The following is a 23,723-nucleotide window of genomic DNA, read 5'->3' as shown; positions in this document are numbered from 1 at the left end:
TAATGCTATTAGATTCGTTTTTGGCTCCCTCTAGTGGCCAGAACATTTATACTTCTTGTGACTTAAAGTTTTATATGTGAAAAGCCTCACCAACCCACAATGCTCACTTACCTACCCATGAGGCTAAGTGACAGAACTGCATGCTGTCTCTTCTACCCGGGATGTGAGACCTGCCTGTAGGGACCTGTGGATGTGTGCCTGGAAGAGCCAAAGGCCTGCTTGGCGCGGTACAAAATCCAAGCCACTGGAGAGTGTTTTAACACAGCATGCTGGAGCAGAAATGTGACCGGACAGCAGGATCCAGAACACAACACAACCGAGTGTCCCGATTGTCTTGCGGAGTGTGCAGCATGACGGTGCTAGCTGGCAGCAGGACTGAGATCACCGAAGCAGAGGTATCAAATTATCCAGGCTTGGTGTGGTGAGAGGGCTGTTGCCCAGAACTTATATAAAGCACTTAACACACTATAGACTAGTCACTACAGTGCTTCTGAGACCCGCAGTCCCACAAAACAGTTCCTTCCAATTAGACTGTGTTCAATCAAGCCTCAAAGCCTATTCTTCACTAGGAACTGACTTACGGTTGGGGGTGCATCCTCAAAGAACAGGAAGTTATAGGTGCATTGCATAATTGAAGTTGCTGTTGTTCACTATTTTACGTTACATTACCATCTGCAAATCCTATAGAATACAAACACTGCAGTTAACTGAGCTAGCTGAAGAAAGAAGACAATAGACTTATCATCCAGTATAAGGCCTTTTATTCTGCAGTGTGCACAGGGGGAGGTATTGCAATCTAGGGGGAACCCTTGAGCCTATGAGTCATAACATACTGATATTCAGTGTGGCATAGCAGATTACAAGCTGTGTTGGTTTGCGTGGCTGTACTGGAAGTGGGAAAGTGCCCAGTGTCAGTGTTACGGCTTTCCACTCTGAGCACCAGTCCCACTTGGAGACACTCCCGCTCATGGTATTTGGTATATTCTCAGGTCAGTGGACGGAAGCTATCTGTGACATACAGGCCTTTTTATCTGCTTTATATGGTGAGTGCGGAACCAGGAGGGGAGCACAGGAAGCCTTTTGAATCACAGCTGATATTTGCGTCCATAATACACAGCATGTTTGATGAACTTTTTCAAGCACAATAATGATTTATATATGTTTCTAGCTCTACCTATATCACATGTGCATTGGATACATTTGGATGAATTTCCTCTGACTGCACAGGATATTTATGCACGGACTTTATATGTATTGTTATGATTTTTTGAATGCACTGTTGTAGTTTGGCACATAGCACTTTAATCGGCCAATTGGTCATATCTTATTTGCACAGTAACTTAATTGGTTATTTGTATAGCACACATATTAATGTGTGATGACTGTTGATACACATTTATATAATAGTAGGTGCAGCGCTGATTTTTAATCTTCACTATCACTATTTTGAGGTATTTACCTTTCATTTCAGCAGCAGCCCTAGTTTGTTTATACTTCCACAGCGCGGGTTTATAATTACTATTTTTTATTCAGTTTGTGCTTTTCACAATTTCACCCAGCAGCAATGGACTTATTTGATTTTGTCAACAAGAAAAGAATCAACACAGAGGACATTTTTTTTCCAATAATTTTATTAACGTTGATAATGAGTATAACCTGAAACAACTTAAACACACTCAAATCTTAAACAAGCCATTTCACAAAATGAGACCCAATGGATTTATAAATTACAGTCCCTAACACCTAAAGGGTTAAATGTGGATTTAGATATAAATGGTTTCCTTAGTAATTTTTAATTTAAATTGTTATTTATTTTTTAATTTAATTTGCATTCTTATTTTATTTTATTTGAATTTCTATTTTGTTTTTTGGGAAAGCTAATTAAAATATGTCATGGTTTGTTCCTTTAGGAACTATATAAGTGTAGTACTCTTTTATTTACTCAGAATTTGTCGTTTTATACAGGAAATAGGGATGATAATGTTTACCTTTAGAGCTGAAGACAACTTACAGTCTCGGCATTTATGCTACTTTCAGTTTCGTTGGAAAACAGAAGTAATAATGACTTGGTATTTGGCTACTAATAAGGATGACTAATTTATGGGGTGTGCTGTATTGTGGTTTTCTTTTAATATATTATTGGGATTATATGTAGTACTCACTAATTAGCTCTAGATGGCACCAAGCAACTTCCTGCTCACAGAGGAAGTGAGGCTGGTCAGAGTTATTGTTTTAGAGCCGATGACGACTTCCGGTTTCGGCATATGTGTCACTTCCAGATTCCAGCCCAGAGGGAGGTGCCCAGAGGGAGGGTGACACTAGTCAAGCAAGAGAGTATCTGTGAGGACTGTTTGGATGCTTTGGATTGTTTAGAGCCATTGAATTGAAAGACCGTCTGTTGCCTTTCTCAAAAGGAGAAGACTCAAATGAACACTTTCGGGCCTGAACTGGTACAGAAGAAATTCCTGAGGTACGTGGCTACAGGATTAAGGAGTGACTGCATTAAGTTCCAACAGTTAAGGCAGTGTTTGGATGACCTCTCCATTCCAGAAAGGGTGCTCATAGAAGAGACTAATGAAGCAGCCAAGATGGAGATGGAAAGGGAGCAGAAACAAAAGAAACTTCAGTCCAACAGCACAACGAGAATCAAAGAATGCCAGTCCAAGGTCCTACGGGGTTCTCGGGAGTCTAGTGTCCTAGCGGTGAACACTGATTGGTCCTCACCTATACAACATCTGCCAAAGTGTGATTCTGAACTATAAAAATTACTTCAGATGCAAAATGAGATGTTAGAGATGATGGCTATGTTGACTACCAAATTAGTTGAACCACAAAGAAATGAAGCCCCGATACCCGAGACCGAGATGGATTCTACAACTGCTCAGACAGAGAAGCCGGCGAGGCCAAACACCTGTTTCAACTGTGGAGGAGTTGGACACTACCGCCAAGTATGTCTGAACCCAATAAAGCCTGAAACACAGCGCCAAAGGCCGGTGGAAAAACTTCAGCGGGCCCCAGTGAACGAGTCAGCTGGGTGCCCTATTACATCAGTGAGCTCCACAGATTCAAACCATATAAAGAAACTGCAACAAGGTGTCAAACACTCACAAGAGGCCCCAGTTGTTACATAGTTACATAGTTAGTAAGGTTGAATAAAGACACCAGTCCATCTAGTTCAACCTGAGTGAGTGTCTACAGTTGTCCCCTACCCTCAAGGAGCTCACAATCCAAGGTCCCCATTCATATACTAGGGCCAATTTTGGACAGAAGCCAATTAACCTACCTGCATGTCAGTGCCCCACTCCTATCAACTCGGACTACCCGGCATAAGGGAATTAGTGCACACCAGACTCCCAAAGCCAAACAGAAACAGTGGCCGGATCAAAATATTTGCAAGAAAGTAGCCAGGATATGACTCACCAAACAGACCAAACCTGCATCATCTCATAAGTTCCACCCCAAAAATGGTGGGACCCTCCCCAATTGTCTCCATTCACATAGAAGGGATTTATACCAAGGCCCTTTTGGATACCAGAGGTAAGGTAACTCTCCTTTACACAGACTTCTATGACAAGCACCTCAAAAACTTGCTGCTACAGAAGTCTGAAGAATTGGAGATCTGGGGCCTAGATAGCCAAAACTTCATCTAAGAAGGCTACCTATCAATTAGGCTGTCCTTTGACCCCTCAGTTGCAGGAGAGGCCGAGACTTTTGATACCCTGGCAGTAGTCTGTGCCCGTCCTCCAGGGGCTGGAAGAAGTTCCCTCATCATAGGGACTAATACTGATCTGGTGAGGAGACTGCTGGTACCTCTCATTCGAGGACAAAACACTTCAAAACCCAGTGTGCACCCTATGTTTTGACCAGTTTATCAGCGCTTGGTGCAGGAAGAAAAGGCCCCAGTGGAAGGAGTGGGAAAAATCTGTCAATTGGACCAAAACGAGAGGATATTGCAGCCTGGTGAGGTTGTCTGTTTGAAAGCTTCCATCAAGCTGAATTGGAAACAGCCAGGCCCTTGAAGAGGGACAGTCAGAGGGAAAACAGAGGATTGGAAATGATCCCAGAAGTGATCTTGACCAAGGCATTACAAAGAAGTCACAGGAAGGTCTCAGTTAGCGTTTTTAACAAAACGGCCTCCCCGGAGAAGATGCCCACTAGGATATTGCTGGGGCAAGTAAACCCTGCCACTCCAGTCCCACTGAGTCACTTGATGAGACGAGAAAAAGATGACAATCCAGTGGAAGAGTTCTACCCGAAGAACACTCCTCTCACACCTGCTTGGATGGAAAGGGCCAAGACTCAACTCTTAAGATAGCGAACTGCATTCTCGAAAAATGAGTTTGATGTGGGGCTTGCAAAAATTGCAGAACATAAGATCCGATTAGAGGAAGACAAGCCTTTCAGAGAAAGAGTAAGACGGATCCCTTTGGGAGACCTGCGATAACAGCTGGGTGAGCTGAAGAGAACAGGGATTGTCCGTGAGTCTTGGAGTCCATATGCTTCCCCTATAGTGGTGGTGAGGAAGAAGAATAGGTCACTGAGGTTGTGTATTGATTACAGGATACTCAACTGGTGGACCATTCCCGACCAGTACACCACACCCATAATAGAGGATGCCTTACAGAGCCTGTTTGGGCGAAGTGGTTTAGCGTGTTGGATTTGAAAAGTGGATATTATCAAATCCCCATGCACCCTGAAGATAGGGACAAGACCGCTTTCATTACTTCTGTGGGATTCTTTGAGCTTAACCGTATGCCACAAGGACTGTCTGGAGATGCAGCCATGATTCAGAGATTGTTGGAGAAGACTGTGGGGAACATGAACCTGATTGAAGTGTTAGTATACTTGGATGATATCACTGTGTTTGGCAAGACGTTGGAAGAGCATGAAGAGCGCCTGGATAAAGTCCTGAAGAGACTCCATGATGAAGCTCTCCATGGAAAAGTGCCAATTTCACCAACCTTCGGTAAATTACCTTGTTATTACTGAGTTACATTGTGTCTGCCGAAAGAGTGACCACAGATCCTCAGAAGCTAGAAGCTGTCACCTCTTGGCCCAGACCCACGAACGTAACTGAACTTAGGTCATTTCTAGGTTTCTGTTCATACTACCGGAGGTTCGTAGAAGGGTTCGCCAAGATGGCTCACCCACTCACTGAGCTGTTGAAAAACAAAGAAGATGTTGGTTTAGACTCGCATGCCTGTAAAACCTGTAGAGGGAACTAGGAAAAAAGAGTCCATCAAAGACCAGTGGACCCCTCAATGTGAAGGGCTTTCAGACAGCTGAAATGGAGTCTTCCCACGGCCCCAGTCTTGGCTTATGCAGATCCTGCCAAATCCTACAAACTGCACGTTGATGCCAGTCGAGATGGACTGGGCGGAGTGCTTTACCAGGAGCATGATGGTTACTTATGACCTATCACTTATGTGAGCCAAAGTTTGGATCCTGCTGAGAAGAATTACCCTACCCACAAGCTTGAATTTAAGTGGACTGTGGTGGATAAATTGAGGGACTATCTATACGATGCAGAGTTTGTAGTCAAAATGGATAATAACCCCCTCGCGTACTTACTCACTACAGCAAAGCTGGATGCTACAGGTCATAGGTGGTTGGCAGCCCTCTCGGGCGCATGTGCACATTGGCGCATGGGTGTGCGCACTGGCGTGCATTGGCACGTGCATTAGCGAGTGTGCACACTGGCGAATATACTCACCTCCAGGACTTTTCCAAAGCCTCTCTAATCCTATGGAATGCCTTACCCTAATCTGCCCGCCTATCTCCTACTTTATTAGCTTTTAAGCGATCCCTGAAAAACCTTCTCTTCAGAGAAGCCTATGCTACCCACATCTAACAACTGTATTTTCATTTTCTTCATCAGTTCATCCCCCACAGTTATTATCTTTTTGTTTCAACTTGACCCTCCCTTCTAGATTGTAAGCTCTAACGAGCAGGGCCCTCTAGTCCCTCCTGTATTGATTTGTATTGTAAGTGTACTGTCTGCCCTCATGTTGTAAAGCGCTGCGCAAACTGTTGGCGCTATATAAATCCTGTATAATAATAATAATAATATGTTGTCCTGGCCGTCCTTGCCCGTGCATGCGCGCGCATGTGCATTAGCATTGGGGAATTAGTATTTGCTGATCCGCAATTCTGCTGGCCATTGATGCCAGTTCTCCTGCGGATAGGTCCCTGACAATTGTACTACTTTGTTCAGTTTCCAGTAAAATTTCCGGTTGGTTAAAGCACGATTGGTGTGAGATTGTTTCCTATCTTTACAGCAAGAGAAGCTCAGGTAACGGTAAAAAATACAATATTTTATGTTATTGTTGGGTGGTTGTTGCCATTGGGTTTCGCATCAATAGCACTATACAGCTGTGTCAAGAGGGAGCAAGAGCAGAGTACAAGCCCAAATAACTTCCAACAGCTCCTTCGGGGGTAAGTGGTATATAGCGATATGGATAATATGGTTGGTTGCAAGCTGATTGGTAGGTCGAGCTGGGAATTTTCTTGTTTTATATACATATACAAATCAACTACAGTCTCAATATAGGTGCATTATTGGAGGACATCTTCAGTTAGCGGGGGCCAGCTTCAAAACGGGAAACAACGGGGGTCTCATGCAAATATCTGACCCGGTGCTGAGACAAGAAATCCCCAGCAGACCAAGGGAAAGAGCCACAGTGCATGCCAGATCGCCACAACACAGTCCCTGTGTGTTATGTGTGGGCACTAATTGTTCGGAGATGGATGATTGCGCAAGGAGCGAACATGGATGAACTCCTTTCCTAGTGATAGAAATGTGTATATATTATTTATTTTATTATATTTGATATAGTCTCTTGATCAGATTACATTATTATACATTGCCAAAACATGCTTTAAAGATTATTGGCTGAGATGCCGAGAGCGGCTCTCCTTGCGGCCAAGCACACTATTGCCCTGAAGGTGGTACAGAGGGTATAGGGCACAAAGAAGCACAAGTTACCAGCAAGGTCTTGAGTGATGATCACTGGGGGAACATTTGAAGGGTAGGCAGGAAGAAGGAGGTAAGTCCTGAGAGGGTTGTAGCTCTGTGCGGTAGATGTGCAATTAGTTTAGTTCTGAATTCGTTTTTTAACAAATGTTGACAAATTCGTTATTTCCGAAATGTCAGAATTTCCGAATTTTTCAATTTCTGAAATTTCGAATTTCAGAATTTCCAAATTTCAAATTTCTGAACTTCAGAATTTCCAAATTTCGAATTTCCAAACTTCTGAATTTCCGAATTTCGAATTTTCAAATTTGCAAATTTCAAATTTCAAAACTTCAGAACTTCCAAATTTCGAATATCCGAACTTCAGAATTTCCAAATTTCGAATTTCCAAATTTTGAATTTCCTAATTTCCAAATGTTCTATTTTTTCTGAAAATTTAAAATTTCGCAGTTTTCAAGTTTCAAATTAAAAAAAAAATTCTGAAAATTCAAAATTTCCCAATTTCGGAATTTTGAAATTTCAGAAATTTGAAATTCAGAAATTTCGAAAATTTTGGAAATTCTAAAATTTGAACTCGGAAATTCAGAAGTTCAGAAATTTGAAATTTCAGAAATTCTGAATTTCTGAAGTTTGGAAATTTGAAATTTACAAAATGTGGAAATTTGAAAATTCGATATTTCATGAATTTGAAAATGCAAAAATTTGGAAATTTGAAAATGCAAAAATAAGAATGAAAAATCTGAAAATGTGAAAACTCACACTAATAGAAGATATTAAATTATAGGTATTGGTATTTCCTTTCAAATATGGCTGTTAGTGAACATAATGAGTACAAAGTTATGAATTATCTGAAATAACGAATGCCATATCTAAACAAATGGAACATAACGATTTAATAATAATAAAAATAATAATAATTAAACCTTTTATTATTTATAATTATTTGTTCCATTCCATTTGTTGTTATTTTGGATATTTCGTAACATCATATAAATTTGTATTCATTCCATTCACAAGCAGGCAAATTTGAAAGGAATTTTGAATACCTATAATTTATTAGTTAGTTATTATTAGGTCATTTTTATTTCAAATTTTACTGAGCATTTATTTCTTTTTCAGATTTTCAAATTTTCAGATATTCGAATTTTTGAATTTCTGACTTTTTGAATCCCCAAAACTCTGAAATTTGAAAATTCTGAAATGTGAAATTCGTAAATTTGAGAATTCGAAATTTGGAAATTAGAAAATTAGAAAATCCGAAAATTCTGAAGTTTGAAAATCCGAGATTTTCAGATTGGAGGAACCACGCCACCCCCCCCCCCCATTCCCCAGTCTATACCAGGCCCCTTCGGTCTGTAATGTAAATTTGTAGGTTCTGTATATAATTGTATTCTATTTTATATGTATTGCACACTGCCCACACTGTGCACATGGCACTAATAATGTTTTCAGTACATGTTTTGCATTCTTTCGAGTCCTGATTAGAATTAGCCTGCCTATGTAACGCCCCTTGTTACCATAAATGTACAGTTGTAATATTAATGTGATACCTACGTAATCATGTGTATAAAAACCTTCAAATGTGTCATAATAAAGAACGGTTATTTGGAAAGATGCTGAGCGTATCTTTTGTGTCTGTTCCCTACTGCAGTAGTTATTATTAATTTGGAACCACTAATCAATATGAGGATATGAGTTGCCCATCTATATAATATCCATTGCAGGTGGCGAGCTTGGCCAGCAGGGGTTATCAGGTGACCCTGAGTATCCGAAACGAGGAGCTTGAGACGATCCGGGAATTTCTGATAATCAGCCGGCTGAGGTAAGCCTTTTGCTTACATTTGAGTTATCAGACTTCCTTGATCGGTAAGGCATTTTCGGGACAAAGGGTACCTATTTTACTCCCCTTAATCAAACTGTATTGATTGGTGGTTATATGTTATGTTGTCCCTATCTACTGTCCATCGTACTGTTATAGAGAAAGGGAAGAATAGTGCTGTTCACAGGCATATGTAGTACATCTGCTAGATAAAGTAGTTTAGAGGCAAAAGGGTATAGGCACACGTAGAGAAGACTGGCCAGTCATTATGGGCATTAAATTAAGTAAGGGAGGGGGGCGCATGCGCGAGGCTCGGCATGGCAGACGTGCTTCCATAGAGCTCCGCACTCCCCACCCCATTACCGGATCATATCTGCGGATATAAAACGCTATCTTGCTGCAAACAGATCGGGATCGCCTCCTGATACTCCGCTGCATCTAGCGGTATGGTTCTCACGGGACCTAAGGGCAAGAACAAGCCAAAACCCATTAAAGAAGCTCTGGCCCGGGCCTCCTCTAAAATGGCGGCGAAAGTTCTAGCTAAACAGCACGCGGAATCTCCGGCGGCCTCGGATAGTGGAGAAGAGGAGGACACAGACTCTAATCTTGGCGGCTCCCCACCCCTACCCTCCACAGGTATGTCGCAAACCGCATTCCTGAAACACATGGAATCCATGCTTCAGAAAGCTCTCAAGAACACTTCAGAGCAAATAACAGACAGGCTCTCACGGGAAATTCGTGAGATAGGCCAACGCACCGCTGACTTAGAGACGAGGGTGGACGACATGGAGCTTACCCTCCAAGAACATTCCCAGGACTTCTCTGTGTTTAGGGAGGAGAATGCCACATTGTTATCCCGCTTAGAGGATGCCGAAAACCGATCCCGTAGGTCCAACTTGCGCCTACGTGGCATTCCTGAATCAATTGACGATATACAATCCTTTACGACCGCTCTGTTTCAGGAGCTTTCACCCTCCATTCCCATCGAACGCCTCGAATTTGACAGAATTCACCGAGCCCTCACACGCCGCCAACCCGACGGTCCTCCTCGAGACATCATTATTAAGTTGAACTTCTTTCGTACGAAAGAACAACTGCTTAACGCCGCTCGCCAGAAGGAGGAACTGACTTTCCAAACCCACAAATTCCAGCTTTTCTCCGATCTGGCTCCTTTGACTATCTCAAAACGCCGTGCTATGAAACCCCAGTTGCAAGTTTTACTACAACACCAAATCAAATATACCTGGAGGTTTCCCTTTGCTCTGCAATTTACCCACCTGGGCCAGCAGCACGCCTGCTCTTCCCCTGAAGCCCTTCAACACCTTCTGGAATCGCTTCGTTTGGCCCCATCGGCTCAACCTTCGGAGACAGCCTTGCCTCGGACCCCCGCCCGGTCCACGGCTCATCCATATACGGCTACGCCTAAACGCGCATCACTGGACCCGGCGTCGGTCCGCAAAGGGACTCCATCACGTCGGCATGAAGACCCGTTTCTCAGTCCGAAGTCTCGGATCCCACGTTGATCTGGTTCCGTGAACACTGTTGTCTTTTTTTCTTCCACCTTCCTCATCCGTTCGAGAAGCTCGGTGTGTTTCCCCTGTGTCCGAAGGTTCCAGTAATGTTTATCCGTCTTGTAACTGTTGGTCATGACACTGGACCCCATCTGCCTTGATTTCTCATTTTTCTGTTTTTTTTTACTTTACTTACTTACTTTTAATTTTCTTAATTGCCCTTTTTGCTATTGTTTTTGTCTGTTTTCAGCAGAAAACTCAGGGGCCCACACCGATGTCTGGTCATAGTACCCGGATTGAGGCGACCCGAACGAATGGCATGCCCCTATGGGGCCCTCGTTTTAGGTCCAGTCCTTCTTGGTTTGTTTGTATTTTGTTTATTAATTCTCCTAAACAAGTTCGTTACATGCATAACAGTTTTAAACTTCGTTCCTGCAATAGATAAGCACACTCAGCGAGTAACGTTCGCTTTACTTTGTGGCTTCGTCCAGATGCCTCGGACGGTCTGTCCGTTCGTTCATAATCCAATGTGTTTAGATACTTGCTGTTTTTTCAATGGGGGCCCTATGCATCACAGTCTTAGCTTATGTGTTCATGGCAACCCATCTTAGTTCACCTGTTTTAGTTTTAATGTGACGACTCATGTGTTTGATCCGTCTGCGGTGGGGAGCTGTCACTGCTCCCCCACCTTACAGCGTTCTTCCTCTGTGGCCGTTTTTTGTTGGCTGCAGGGTTGGCACGCTATTTAGTCGGGCTATATAGTAGTCCTGCTATATTTCTTCATTGTAATGTTATCCCCTACGCCTATTCTTCTCTACTTATTCCTCTCTCTTTCTGTCCCCTCTTCTTCTTCTCTTCTTCTTACTGCCTTCTTACTTTCTTCCCCTGGTCGGGTTGTCCACCACTATCTCCCACTATATTTCGATAAGTTCCTCATGCCGCTCCAATGGCCCCCTTAAACATCCTCTCCCTTAATGTTAAGGGACTAAATTATCCAAATAAGAGTCAAGGCCTTCCGCACCTTCGTCTCACTGAAAGCCGATATTGTGGCTCTACAGGAGACTCACTTCTCCATCAATAATACCCCTAAATTTTTCAGTTCCCGTTACCCCCAAGTGTACACTGCCTCTGCTGACTCTAAGCACAGAGGGGTCTTGCTGGCCTTCCACTCTTCCTTGCCCTTTAAAGTGACCACCGAAATCAAAGATCCAGCCGGCCGCTATATTATATTGGTTGGCTTTCTACAGGATGTGGAGATGACCTTGGTTTCCTATTACGCCCCCAATACTAACCCTCTCCCGTTTTTTTCGCATCTACTGCAGGTTATTAGAACACATGTCAAGGGTACGCTTTTCATGTGTGGCGATTCTAATCTAGCTCTCCACCCACATCTGGATAGATCCCTATACTCTCCAGACCATTACTCCCCCTCATCACAACTACGTAAACTCTTTCAACAATTTTCTCTTTTGGATACGTGGAGGGAGTGTAATCCTCTAAAGAAAAACTACACTTATTACTCTTACCCACATAACTCCTTGCTCCAATCCTTCAACGCTCAATTATACACCCCATCACGTGGTCAGACCATTGTGCTGTGATCACCACGGTCTCCTCACTATTATCTCGCCCTACCACGAACACATGGTGCATGAATGAATCACATCTAACCAATCAGTCCTATTGTCTCGATATTCAATCCGCTCTCGATGACTATTTACTACACAATGTCACCCCTGATATTTCACCAACCTTGCTTTGGGAAGCGCATAAACCGGTAATCAGAGGCACTTGCATCTCTGTTGCCACCCACCTTAAACGTATTAAAAACTCTAAAATACATCAATTAGAATCGGATTTTCATCACTATTTTTTATTGTTTCAGAAATCTCCCTCAGCCACTAATAGGAAACTTCTAGAGAAGACCAAGCTGGAGTTGGACCTGCTTTTGGCCGAGTCGGCGGACAAATCCATCCGCCGGTCCGGCCACAGGATCTACACCAAGGCCAACAAGCCTGATACTTTCCTGGCTCTTCGCCTGAGTAGACCAGATCATGCACGTAAACCTATCAGACTTCGGCTGGCCAACGGCACTCACTCCAGTAACCCTGTTAGGGTACTCTCGGAATTCCGTAAGCGTCTTGCGGATTTATATGAAGGGAAGGGGCCTCTTCCCTCTACGGAGGCAGAGGCCCTTTTCCAGGACATACAGTTACCAAAACTGCGGGATGCCAGCCGTGAGTCAATAGACAAACCAATCTCGGTTGAGGAGGTTCTTGGTGCTATCAAGTCTCTTAAACCTAATAAACGTCCAGGCCCAGACGGTCTTCCAAGTATATACTACAAAAAATTCGCACCCACTCTGGCCCCACTCCTCGCCAAATCATATAACGCCCTGCTAAAACAACAATCTCTAGGTCGGGATACGCTGACAGCCATTATAGCCATGCTCCCTAAACCCAACACGGATCATGCCCTTTGGTCCAATTATAGGCCAATCTCTCTTTTAAATTTGGACGTGAAAATCTTAGCTAAAATTCTTGCCCTTAGGCTCAACCCAATTATTGGGGGTTTGGTTCATAACGACCAAGTAGGTTTTATTCCCCGTAGACAGGCCAGTGATAATATTCGTAGGATTATCCTCTTGCAACACATAGCAAAATCCCGTAAGATCCCTATGCACCTTTTATCACTAGACATCAGAAAAGCCTTTGACACTGTCTCATGGCCTTATCTCCACTACATCCTGGCTCGCTGGGGCTTCAGCCCCAATTTTCTACAATGGGTGAGCGCCCTGTATACCCATCCACAAGCCTATGTGAAGTATTCTGGCTATAGTTCAGCGTGCTTCCCCCATCCGAAGAGGTACAAGGCAGGGTTGCCCCTTATCCCCATTAATATTCGCTTTAATAATAGAACCTCTCGCAGCCCTAATTAGATCTAATCCAGACATTCATGGTCTAGACATAGCTTCCACTTCCCACAAACTTTGCCTATTTGCCGACGACGCTCTTTTATTTGTTACTTCCCCACATATTTCCCTACCTAATCTTCATCTACTCTTAACAAAGTTCGCTAGGATCTCAGGATTGGAGGTTAACCAGGCGAAGTCCAAAGCCCTTAATGTATCTCTTTCTATTGATGAATTGAAACGCATACAGAGCAACTTTCCCTTTCAATGGTCCCCTTTATCAATCCCATATTTGGGCATCAAACTAACTAGTGATCCCACCCAGCTGTTTCAATCCAACTATCTGCCTATGTTAAAGCACTTGTCCTCTTTGCTTAATAACTGGTTACCCCTCCACGTCTCCTGGTTGGGACGAATTGCTGCTGTGAAGATGTCCCTGTTACCCAAGCTCCTGTATCTTTACAGAGTCCTTCCTGTTACAGTACCTTCCTATTTCCACAGGGCGATCCAGAGTCGGGTGTATAAATATATATGGGGCACCAAGACCCCCCGTATCTCTAGAACCACTTTACTTCGCAGTACACTTAATGGGGGATTAGGAGTTCCCAACTTTCTCCAATACTATCACTCTGCCCAACTGGCACAACTTACCTTGTATCATGCGAAGACGGAAATCCCACTCTGGGTCGCCTTGGAGGCTATAGATTTGCACCCTATCTCCATTGCCAACGTCCTGTGGCTCCCTGCTTCGGCTAGGGGCATGGTCACTAACCCCCTAACCCAACATTCTTTACGCATCTGGGATAAGTTATGTAAGTCCTTTAAGTTACTCACGCCTTACCTGCCCTTACTCTTGTTGATAGGTCAACCGTTATTTTATCCGGCCTTCTCTCACCCAGTTTCCTTTCAGGCCTGGACTCAGGCCGGCCTGATTCGAATACGTGATTTTATTTCTAATGGTGCCATCACACCTTTCCCAGTTCTACAGACGCAGACCCACATCCCTTCACGGGAGTGTTTTAGATACCTCCAAATATCCCATTTTATTCAAACAATTCTGGGCTCTCATAGGGTAGTGAGCAACCTTTCCATATTCGAGAATATCTGTGACTCGGATCCTCATGCGCCGGGTATCATCTCTACCCTCTATATGCACCTTATTTCTTCCCCCTCCCCGCTACCATCCTATGCCGCTGCTTGGTCTAGAGATTTATCTAAGGATTGGGACTCGGGGGACTGGACAGAGATATGGTCAACTACTAAAATGTCATCGCAGAATGTGGTGGCATTAGAAGCCATTTACAAAGTCCTTATGAGGTGGTACCTGGTTCCCGTAAGGATTGCTAAATACACTCCAACCTCGTCTCCCAACTGTTTTCGCGGATGTGATGCAGGGGGTACTCACCTTCACATATGGTGGACATGCCCTGTGATAGAACGCTTTTGGGCACTTATTTTCCAAATGGCCTCCACCTTGTTTAATATAACCCTTGTTCCGGATCCAGCTCATGCATTGCTTAATCTCCCCCCACACGACCTCACTAGGGCACAGTTGTGTCTTTTTCTTCAGCTCACCACTGCCGCCAAACAGACTATTGCGAAGGCTTGGAAGTCCCCTTTCGTGAATATTGTGGAAGTTAAAAACAGAGTCACTTTGGCTATGATACACAGTAAAATCGAAGCTACCACTTTAGATAAGATCCCCCGACACCTTAAAATTTGGCGCCCCTGGGCAGATCACTTTCTTCCTCCAGATTTTGATAGCCGTCTCCTAGAGCCTTGACCCCATTTCTTTTTTTTTCTTTTTCTTTTTTGGAGCGGAGGGCTGCTCTCTTTTTTTTTTTTTCTCAGTTTTTTCCCTTTTTTGCGTTTTTCATGGAGATGGTGGACGGCCTGGCCAGCTCTATTTCTTTCCCAACTATGCTTGTTCTCTCTTTTTCTTTCTCCTCTCTCTTTTTCTCTCCCTTTAGTCTTTATTCCTCTTTTCTTTTTAGTCCCCTCTTCACTCTTTCCCCTGTCCTTTCCCCCAACCTACTTTGCCCTCCTCTTTCACTAACTGTTCTGCTTATGATGGCATGTAATACACATTATGTACCCATTACTGTTGCCCGGATTGTTTGGGCAGAGTATCCCTGCTTTGTGTATTGGTTATAGCTTACAAATTCACAATCATTTCCCTCCCCCATGGATGCTATCGGTTGATTTTTGTCTCATTTTAAGGGGGAGTCAAAGGTACAACTTATACTTCAATACCTGACCGTGTCTTTTTTATTACTCTAATGCTCTGCTGGGATGTACTTTTATGTCTATAATATCTGTAACTGTGCCTGTTACTTATTCTTGATTATTGTCAATAAAATATTTGAAAAGAAAATTAAGTAAGGGAATGAAGGGTAAGAGACAATCTGTGCCTCAAATGCCCAGCGCAAGAGGAGCGCTATATATGAACCGAAGGTGCGGTTCCGCCTATACTGAGCCCCTAGATTAATGGTTAAAGTGGACAGGGATCCACAAAGGATAACTGGGTTACCACCAAAGTCCACAGGGACAAAGAATCATGCAGAGTATACAGCCAGAGAAACAGCTATTTATGTGAGCAGGATGGATCAAGATTGACATTAACACGAGACAGAAAGGGACATTTTCATGTTAAGTTGTGGGATGAATTTGGGGTCAGGCACTACAACTTATAAAGTCAAGAAACAGTAATGAGAGTTAAAACAGAATCCTTTATATGTTGTCAGAGAGGGAAGATGGGATGAGCACTATGGCTGCCTGTCTGATCATAGAAGGTACAGTATGTGAAGTATGGTATTACAATACATTGGATGCAAAGGATATCAGAGTAAAATAAGGAAAGCAGAGGTTTAAGCAAGGAAGTTTTAAAGTTAAAAGAAAGTGAGAGAATGATATGTATGTGTTGTGTACAAATGGGATAAATGTAAGTGATTTTAGAGAGATATTGGTGTATGTGTGTGAATGCTGGAACCTTTAGTTCTATCGCTTGTATGTGTCATGTACGCAGATGTGGCCCCCTCCTTTGTGCTCTCCTGATAGAATGTAGCTGGAAAAAGAGGTTGGTGATAAGCTGGAAGGACACCATGCCAATTTCAGTTTTTTAGACAAAACATTTATAACAAAATGTGCCGGGTTAACGAATCTAATGATAAACATTGTGATCACAATTATTTTTGAATCTGTTTTCCAAACTGTTTTACACAAATTGAATGTCTTGTAATAGTGCATTAAAAAAAAGAGAAATTGAGTAAAATTAAGTAATATGTCCCCCTTTAAGGACATTTATCTGTGCATATATATTAGTGTGTGATATTGAAATTATCATATGAATAATAATTTCTAATATGAGTTTAACAATTTTATTAATAAATATAGATATATTGAAACTGGTTTAGACAACCTTTGGTTGGAAATGAAATCCAGGTTAATGGGGAAATTGGTAAAAATGGGATTAGTTTAGATTAAGATAACAACAATTTTGTAATTTTACATTTATTGAGTGGAAAGAAAAAAAAAAATATTAAGATGAGGTTGTTAATTTGAATACAGCTGCAATAATGTTTAACAAAGCCAAGATGGATGGGATACATAAGAAGTTTTTCTACAAAAATTAAATCTTAAAGTCTGATAATAACTTACTTACTTACTGACTGTGCGGTCCATGATGTGAGAGTAATAATAAATAAAATGTAAATATAACAGACCCATCACATCAAGTCCACACACCCTGTTAGGATAGATGCTCCCTGCAGCCAGTTGGTTTATAGTTTTTGATGGCCAAGTGCTTTCTGGTCCATCATACATATTGTTGGTCCTTTTGTTTTTATGTATTTTTATTTTTGAAATCCAAAGCAGAATGTGTGGATTGTGAAATGATGTGCCCCTTTTCCTTGTAAGTGCAGTGGGTATAAGTAGAAGAATATTTTGGATTTATGGACATCTCTGCATGACTGCAGGGTATTCTTATCATTTATTATAATATTGCCAGGAAAAAGTTGTCTTTTTGAAACATGAAACTGGAGTTCTTATGCCGCATACACACGATCAAACAATCGGGTGGAAAAGTCCGGCAAACTCAAGTCCACCGGACAATCCCCCCATGTGTAGCCTCCGGCGTACTTTTTTTACCCGAAAGTACGGCGGAATTAGAAAGTAGTTTTGCACTTCAATCTTCCCGCCGGACTTGCATTTCGGTGGACAATCCAGCCGTGTGTGAGAGTCTGCCATACTTTCGAAATGAACGGACTTTTCCCGCCCGGAGAAAAGTCTGCTCATTTTGAGCGCAACTCCAGGTAGGCGGGGCTCGCGAAGGATGCGTCGCTAGCCCCGCCACCTGGTATGGACTTAAAGGGGAACCCCAACGCCGAAAAAATCAGCGTGGGGGTCCCCCCCCAGGTCCACATCAGACCCTTGTCCGAGCACGCTACCGAGCCGGCCAGGAAAGGGGGGGACGAGTGAGTGCCCCCCCTCCTGAGCCGTACCAGGCCGCGTGCCCTCAACATGGGTGCCCCCCCACCCCAAAGCACCTTGTCCCCATGTTGACGAGGACAAGGGCCTCTTCCCGACAACCCTGGCCGTTGGTTGTCGGGGTCTGCGGGCGGAGGGCTTATCGGAATCCGGGAGCCCCCTTTAATAAGGGGGCCCCCGGATACCGGCCCCCCACCCTATGTGAATGAGTATGGGGTACAATGTACCCCTACCCATTCACCTGTAAAATAAAGTAAAAAAAAAACACAACACACAAGATAAAATAGTTTATTGCACAGCTCCGGGGGTCTTCCGTCTTCGGGGGTCTTCTCGCCGGACTCCTCCGCTATCTTCTTCTAGCTCTTTTACTAGCGGAGGAGCCCCGGCTTTCTTCCTTGCCGCTGCCCTCTTCTTCCGACTTCGGGGGTCTTGTCCCCCTCTTCGGTTCTTCTGCCAGGCCACCGCACCTTCTTTTAGCTCTTTTACAGGCGGTGGCCCGGTCTTCTGTCGCCGCTGTCGTCACCGGATAGTAGGCTATGTGTGTACGTGGCATTACACAAACAGCATGATAGAAAACAAAGCATTGTTATATTTATAGAAGCTGGACCTAGTAATGAAGGGTTCACCCCGATATATCAGAGCTGTAGCTTTATGCAAAGTTACAGACATTATTTTGGTTGAATATTTAATTTTTAATGGTCCGACATTCTGCACAGCAAATATATAGCTAACTAAATTTTTGTCTAATGAAAGATATGCATTTGTTTTGTTTGTTTATGTACAAATCTAACATTGAAAAATGCTTAAAATTTGAATCCAGCCACCTTATTGCCTTATTAGAGGAGGCTGGAGACAAAGAAAAACCACATGTGTTAAATTGATGATGTAGGAATCAGCTGCTGTGACCCTAGTGCAGGACACACTCCTTGAAGACCCGAGTATTCACTATTTTGTAGTGTTATTCCCGGTTTTATACTGAGGATGAAGTTTATCACCCAGAAGAATTCTCTGTATTCAGAGTCATTGGATCCTTTTCCCCCAGCTCAAGAAGCAGAGCTCCATGTTTTAGCAAAGCCTGTGAGCTATAAAAAGAGTGGATATTTATATAGATAGTTGAGATAGAGAGAGCTTTTGGTTCCATTTGAAGGGCCAGAAGTTTTTTTTTTTACTTCGGGAGGTAAACCAATCAAGCATGTTAATTTGATTGGCTGTTTTCAGCCTTCCAGGTTCTTGCTGAGGTAGCCATACTAACAGTAAAACTCACGCAGACCAGGCAACTCTAAGGATGCTGCATTTACAGCCCCGGACACTTGCTGGGTCTGTGCAACTCACAGATTCCACCCTAGGTCTGGCCCAGTATAGCTGGGATTAATAATTAAACTTTAAGGACCCCAGAACAAGAAGAACAAGTGGTCCATAGAGGGCAACTTCTTACGAAACAAGAGTTTGGAAAAGGTGATCATGTATGTCTGCCAGACACTCTTTTCCCTTCAGCTTGACACATGGACCGTGTCATCAGTCACAAGCAGTTATGGCTGCCTTAGTAAATGAGCATGGGATAGAGCCAGGGTTCACCACAGTTTGTTTTTGTAACATACCACTTCTTGTTTTACCTGTTACCAAAGGTGTTACCAAAAGCTGAACATCCCTTCCAGAGATAACAAAAAGATATATCCAGATGCCCAAGTCAGGATCTTACGAGTATGTATTTTGTTTGTATGGACATGTTTTCTGGATGTCCAGTGGCAAATACTACTGCAAAGGCCACAGTAAAAAAGTGTTCTCAGAAGTAGTTTTTAAGTACAGAGTGCAGAATCTACAGAGAGTAACAGAGGAAATCATTTTTATACGAGAGTCTTTACTAGAAGTTTTGAGGTTTTATTTTTACACCCCCTGCTGTCTACAATGTACTGTCCGATGTACTTAGTCTGGCGGACTTCCCGCCAGACTGTCCGTCGGACTTTTTGAACGAGCTACTTGCCCACACACGGCACTTTTTCAGCGGACTAATACGGCGTACTAAGTCCGCCATACTATCCACCCTACTTTTGAAATGAACGGACTCGCCCACACACGCGGAGGAAAGTCCGCTTATTTCGAGCGCGTCTCCAGGTAGGCGGGGCCCGCGAAGGAGACGTCGCTGGCCCCGCCGCCTGGTATGGACTTAAAGGGGAACCCCAACGCCAAAAAAAATTGGCGTGGGGGTCCCCCCAGGTCCACATCAGACCCTTGTACGAGCGAGCGTACCAGGCCGCGTGCCCTCAACATTGGGGGTGCCTTGGGGAAGGGGGGCCGCGCGGCCCCCCACCCCAAAGCACCTTGTCCCCATGTTGATGAGGACAAGGGCCTCTTCCCGACAACCCCGGCCGTTGGTTGTCGGGGTCTGTGGGCGGGGGGCTTATCGGAATCCGGGAGCCCCCTTTAATAAGGGGGCCCCGGATACCGGCCCCCCACCCTATGTGAATGAGTATGGGGTACAATGTACCCCTACCCATTCACCTGTGAAAAAAAGTACAAAAAAACACAACACAGGGTTAAAATATTTTATTGCACAGCTCCGGGGGTCTTCCGTCTTCGGGGGTCTTCTCGCCGGACTCCTCCGCTATCTTCTTGTAGCTCTTTTGCTAGCGGAGGAGTCCGGCATTCTTCCTCGCCGCCGCCCTCTTCTTCCGACTTCGGGGGTCTTGTCCCCCTCTTCGGTTCTTCTCCTGGGCCACCGCGCCTTCTTCTAGCTCTTTTACAGGCGGTGGCCCGGTCTTCTGTCGCCGCCGTCTTCTCTTCTTCTTCTTTCTTCTTTCTTCTTTCTTCTTTCTTCTTTCTTCTTCTTCTTCTTCTTTCTTCTTTCTTCTTTCTTCTTCTTTCTTCTTTCTTCTTCTTCTTCTTCTTCTTTCTTCTTTCTTCTTTTCTTCTTTTCTTCTTTCTTCTTTCTTCTTCTTCTTCTTCTTCTTTCTTCTTTCTTCTTCTTCTTCTTTCTTCTTTTCTTCTTTCTTCTTTCTTTCTTCTTTCTTCTTTCTTCTTTCTTCTTTCTTCTTTCTTCTTTCTTCTTCTTTCTTCTTTCTTCTTTCTTCTTTCTTCTTCTTTCTTCTTCTTTCTTCTTTCTTCTTTCTTCTTTCTTCTTCTTTCTTCTTTCTTCTTTCTTCTTTCTTCTTTCTTCTTCTTTCTTCTTCTTCTTTCTTCTTCTTTCCCGGGCACGCGGCGACTTATATAGGGACAAGGGGCGGGGTCACAGTCCCAGAGGATGCTGGGACTGTCGCCATGTGACATCCACCGAAGACCCCGCCCCTTGTCCCTATGTAAGTCGCCGCGTGCTCGGTCCCCCGTCATTGTGAGCGGAGGACTCGGCGAGGCAACATCTAAAGAAGAAGAAGAGAAGAACGGAAGGCGGCGGCGACAGAAGAACCGAAGAGGGGGACAAGATCCCCGAAGTCGGAAGAAGAGGCCGGCGGCGAGGAAGAAAGCCGGGCTCCTCCGCTAGCAAAAGAGCTACAAGAAGATAGCGGAGGAGTCCGGCGAGAAGACCCCCGAAGACGGAAGACCCCCGGAGCTGTGCAATAAACTATTTTATCTCGTGTGTTGTGTTTTTTTTGTACTTTTATTTTACAGGTGAATGGATAGGGTGCATTGTACCCCATACTCATTCACATAGGGTGGGGGGCCGGTATCCGGGGCCCCCTTATTAAAGGGGGCTCCCGGATTCCGATAAGCCCCCCGCCCGCAGACCCCGACAACCAACGGCCAGGGTTGTCGGGAAGAGGCCCTTGTCCTCATCAACATGAGGACAAGGTGCTTTGCGGTGGGGGGGCCGCGCGGCCCCCCCTTCCCCAAGGCACCCCCAATGTTGAGGGCACGTGGCCTGGTACGGCTCAGGGGGGGGGGGGCTCGCTCGTCCCCCCCTTTCCTGGCCGGCTGGGTAGCGTGCTCGGACAAGGGTCTGATGTGGACCTGGGGGGACCCCACGCCGATTTTTTTCGGCGTTGGGGTTCCCCTTTAAGTCCATACCAGGCGGCGGGGCCAGCGGCGTCTCCTTCGCGGGCCCCGCCTACCTGGAGACCCGCTCGAAATGAGCGGACTTTTCTTCGGGCGGGAAAAGTCCGCTCATTTCAAAAGTACGGCAAAAGTACTGGCACACACACGGCCGGATTGTCCGCCGAAATGCGAGTCCGGCGGGAAGATTGGAGTGTAAAACTACATTCTAAGTCCGCCGTACTTTCGGGTCAAAAAAGTATGCTGGAGGCTACACACGGGGGGATTGTCCGGCGGACTTGAGTTTGCCGGACTTTTCCACCCGCTTGTTTGATCGTGTGTACGCGGCATAAGAAACTAGAAAACTGTTACCTGAATGTTTTATTATATTTTATCAAGCCCGTAAGGGGATGTTGGATTCTCTCCAGATGGGATTTGGTTTTGGAGAGTGTTACTCGCTTATATTTTGTCTCAGCAGCTGAAGTTCTCCATTTGGATCTCACAGAGAATGTTGCTGATCTTTTAAGGTTTTTGACAAACTCATTTATGTGTTTTCTCCCCAATTCCAGATCCTAGAAGTTTGGAAGGATCTAAAAATAAAGCCAGTTAACTTGTGGATTGTTAAGAGACATTTATATATAAGGAAATGTTTGGAGACTCAATACAGCATCTATTTCATGTAAAGTTTTGCAAAACTTGAAGGAAAGGTCACCTGGATCCACACCAGACACTGCAAAAATGTCTAAAGAAATCTCTGTGTTTGATTTGTTTCCCTCTTGCGATCACAGTTTAGGGTACTTTTTGATTCAGTTACTTTAATTGTAAGGGATATATATATATTTGAAAAGTAGTTTAGCCACGTTGAAGTCATATTTGTCTTTTGTACCTCTTCTATTTTATGTAGAATTGTCTGTGTTTACATGTGCTGATAAGTCAGCATACCAACAATTAACCACTTCAATACCGGGCACTTAAACACCTTCCTGCCCAGACCAATTTTGAGCTTTCAGCGCTGTCGCACTTTGAATGACAATTGCGCGGTCATGCTAAACTGTACCCAAATGAAATTTTTATCATTTTTTTCCCACAAATAGAGCTTTCTTTTGGTGGTATTTGATCACCTCTGCGGTTTTTATTTTTTGCTAAACAAATAAAAAAATACCGAAAATTTTGAAAAAAATATGTTATTTTTTTTTGTTTCAGTTTCAAATCTTTGCAAATAAGTAAGTTTTCTCCTTCACTGATGGGGTTACACTGATGGGCAATGATAAGGCGGCACTGATGGGCACCGATGAGGTGGCACCAATGAAGTGGCACTGATGAGGCCGCATTGATGGACACCGATATGTGGCACTGATAGGCGGCACTGATGGGTGGCACTGCGGGGCGACACGGATGGGCACTGATAGGTGGCACAAATTGGCACAGATTGGCATGGATGGGCATGGGTTAGGCAGCACAGGTGGGCATGGGTTAGGTGGCACAGGTGGGCATGGGTAGGCGGCACAGGTGGGCATGGGTAGGCACTGATAGGCGGCACAGATGGGAACTGATAGGCGGCATTGTATTATAATATATTGTACTAATGGATGCCAATCAGTGCCAATCAATAATGCATGCCAATCAGTGATGCCCATTGTGGGCACTGATTGGCATCCATTATGGGCACTGATTGGCATCCATTGTGGCACTAATTGGAATCCCTGGTGGTCTAGGGTGGCATACCTTGTCCTTGGCATCCCTGGTGGTCTGGTGGCATCCCTGGTGGTCCAGTGTGGGCATCCTTGGGGGGGCTGTGCTGATAATAGATCAGCACAGACCCCCCCTGTCAGAGGAGCAGCCGATCGGCTCTCCTCTACTCGCGTCTGACAGACGCGAGTGAGGAAAAGCCGATCACCGGCTTTTCCTATTTACACTGTGATCAGCCGTGATTGGACACAGCTGATCACGTGGTAAAGAGTCTCCATCGGAGACTCTTTACCGAGATCGTAGTTGCCGGGTGTCAGACTGACACCCCGCAACAACGATCACCGCGATGCGCGCCCCCGGGGGCGCGCAGCG

General features: G+C 44.3%; 1 protein-coding gene across 4 annotated transcripts in view; it reads left to right on the top strand.

Annotated features, from left to right (window-relative positions):
• Positions 1 to 23,723, top strand: part of LOC143930920 (alpha-2-macroglobulin-P-like) — a 110,260-nt gene that overhangs the window by 1,988 nt on the left and 84,549 nt on the right. Inside the window, exon 1 of one of the 4 annotated variants that reach the window (XM_077455607.1) lies at positions 22,317 to 22,456. The exons of the other annotated variants lie outside the window; for them this stretch is intronic. Coding sequence (XP_077311733.1) covers positions 22,401 to 22,456 — 56 coding nt within the window. The 5' untranslated portion in view covers positions 22,317 to 22,400. Of the gene's footprint in view, positions 1 to 22,316; positions 22,457 to 23,723 lie in introns of those variants that run through there. 4 annotated transcript variants of the gene reach the window in all.

This window comes from Lithobates pipiens, unplaced genomic scaffold (assembly GCF_037356315.1).
Source record: "Lithobates pipiens isolate NorthernLeopardFrog02 unplaced genomic scaffold, aLitPip1_a1.2 Scaffold_25, whole genome shotgun sequence".
In the NCBI taxonomy this organism is placed as follows: Eukaryota; Metazoa; Chordata; class Amphibia; order Anura; family Ranidae; genus Lithobates; species Lithobates pipiens.
This window is presented reverse-complemented; position numbering and strand designations above follow the sequence as displayed.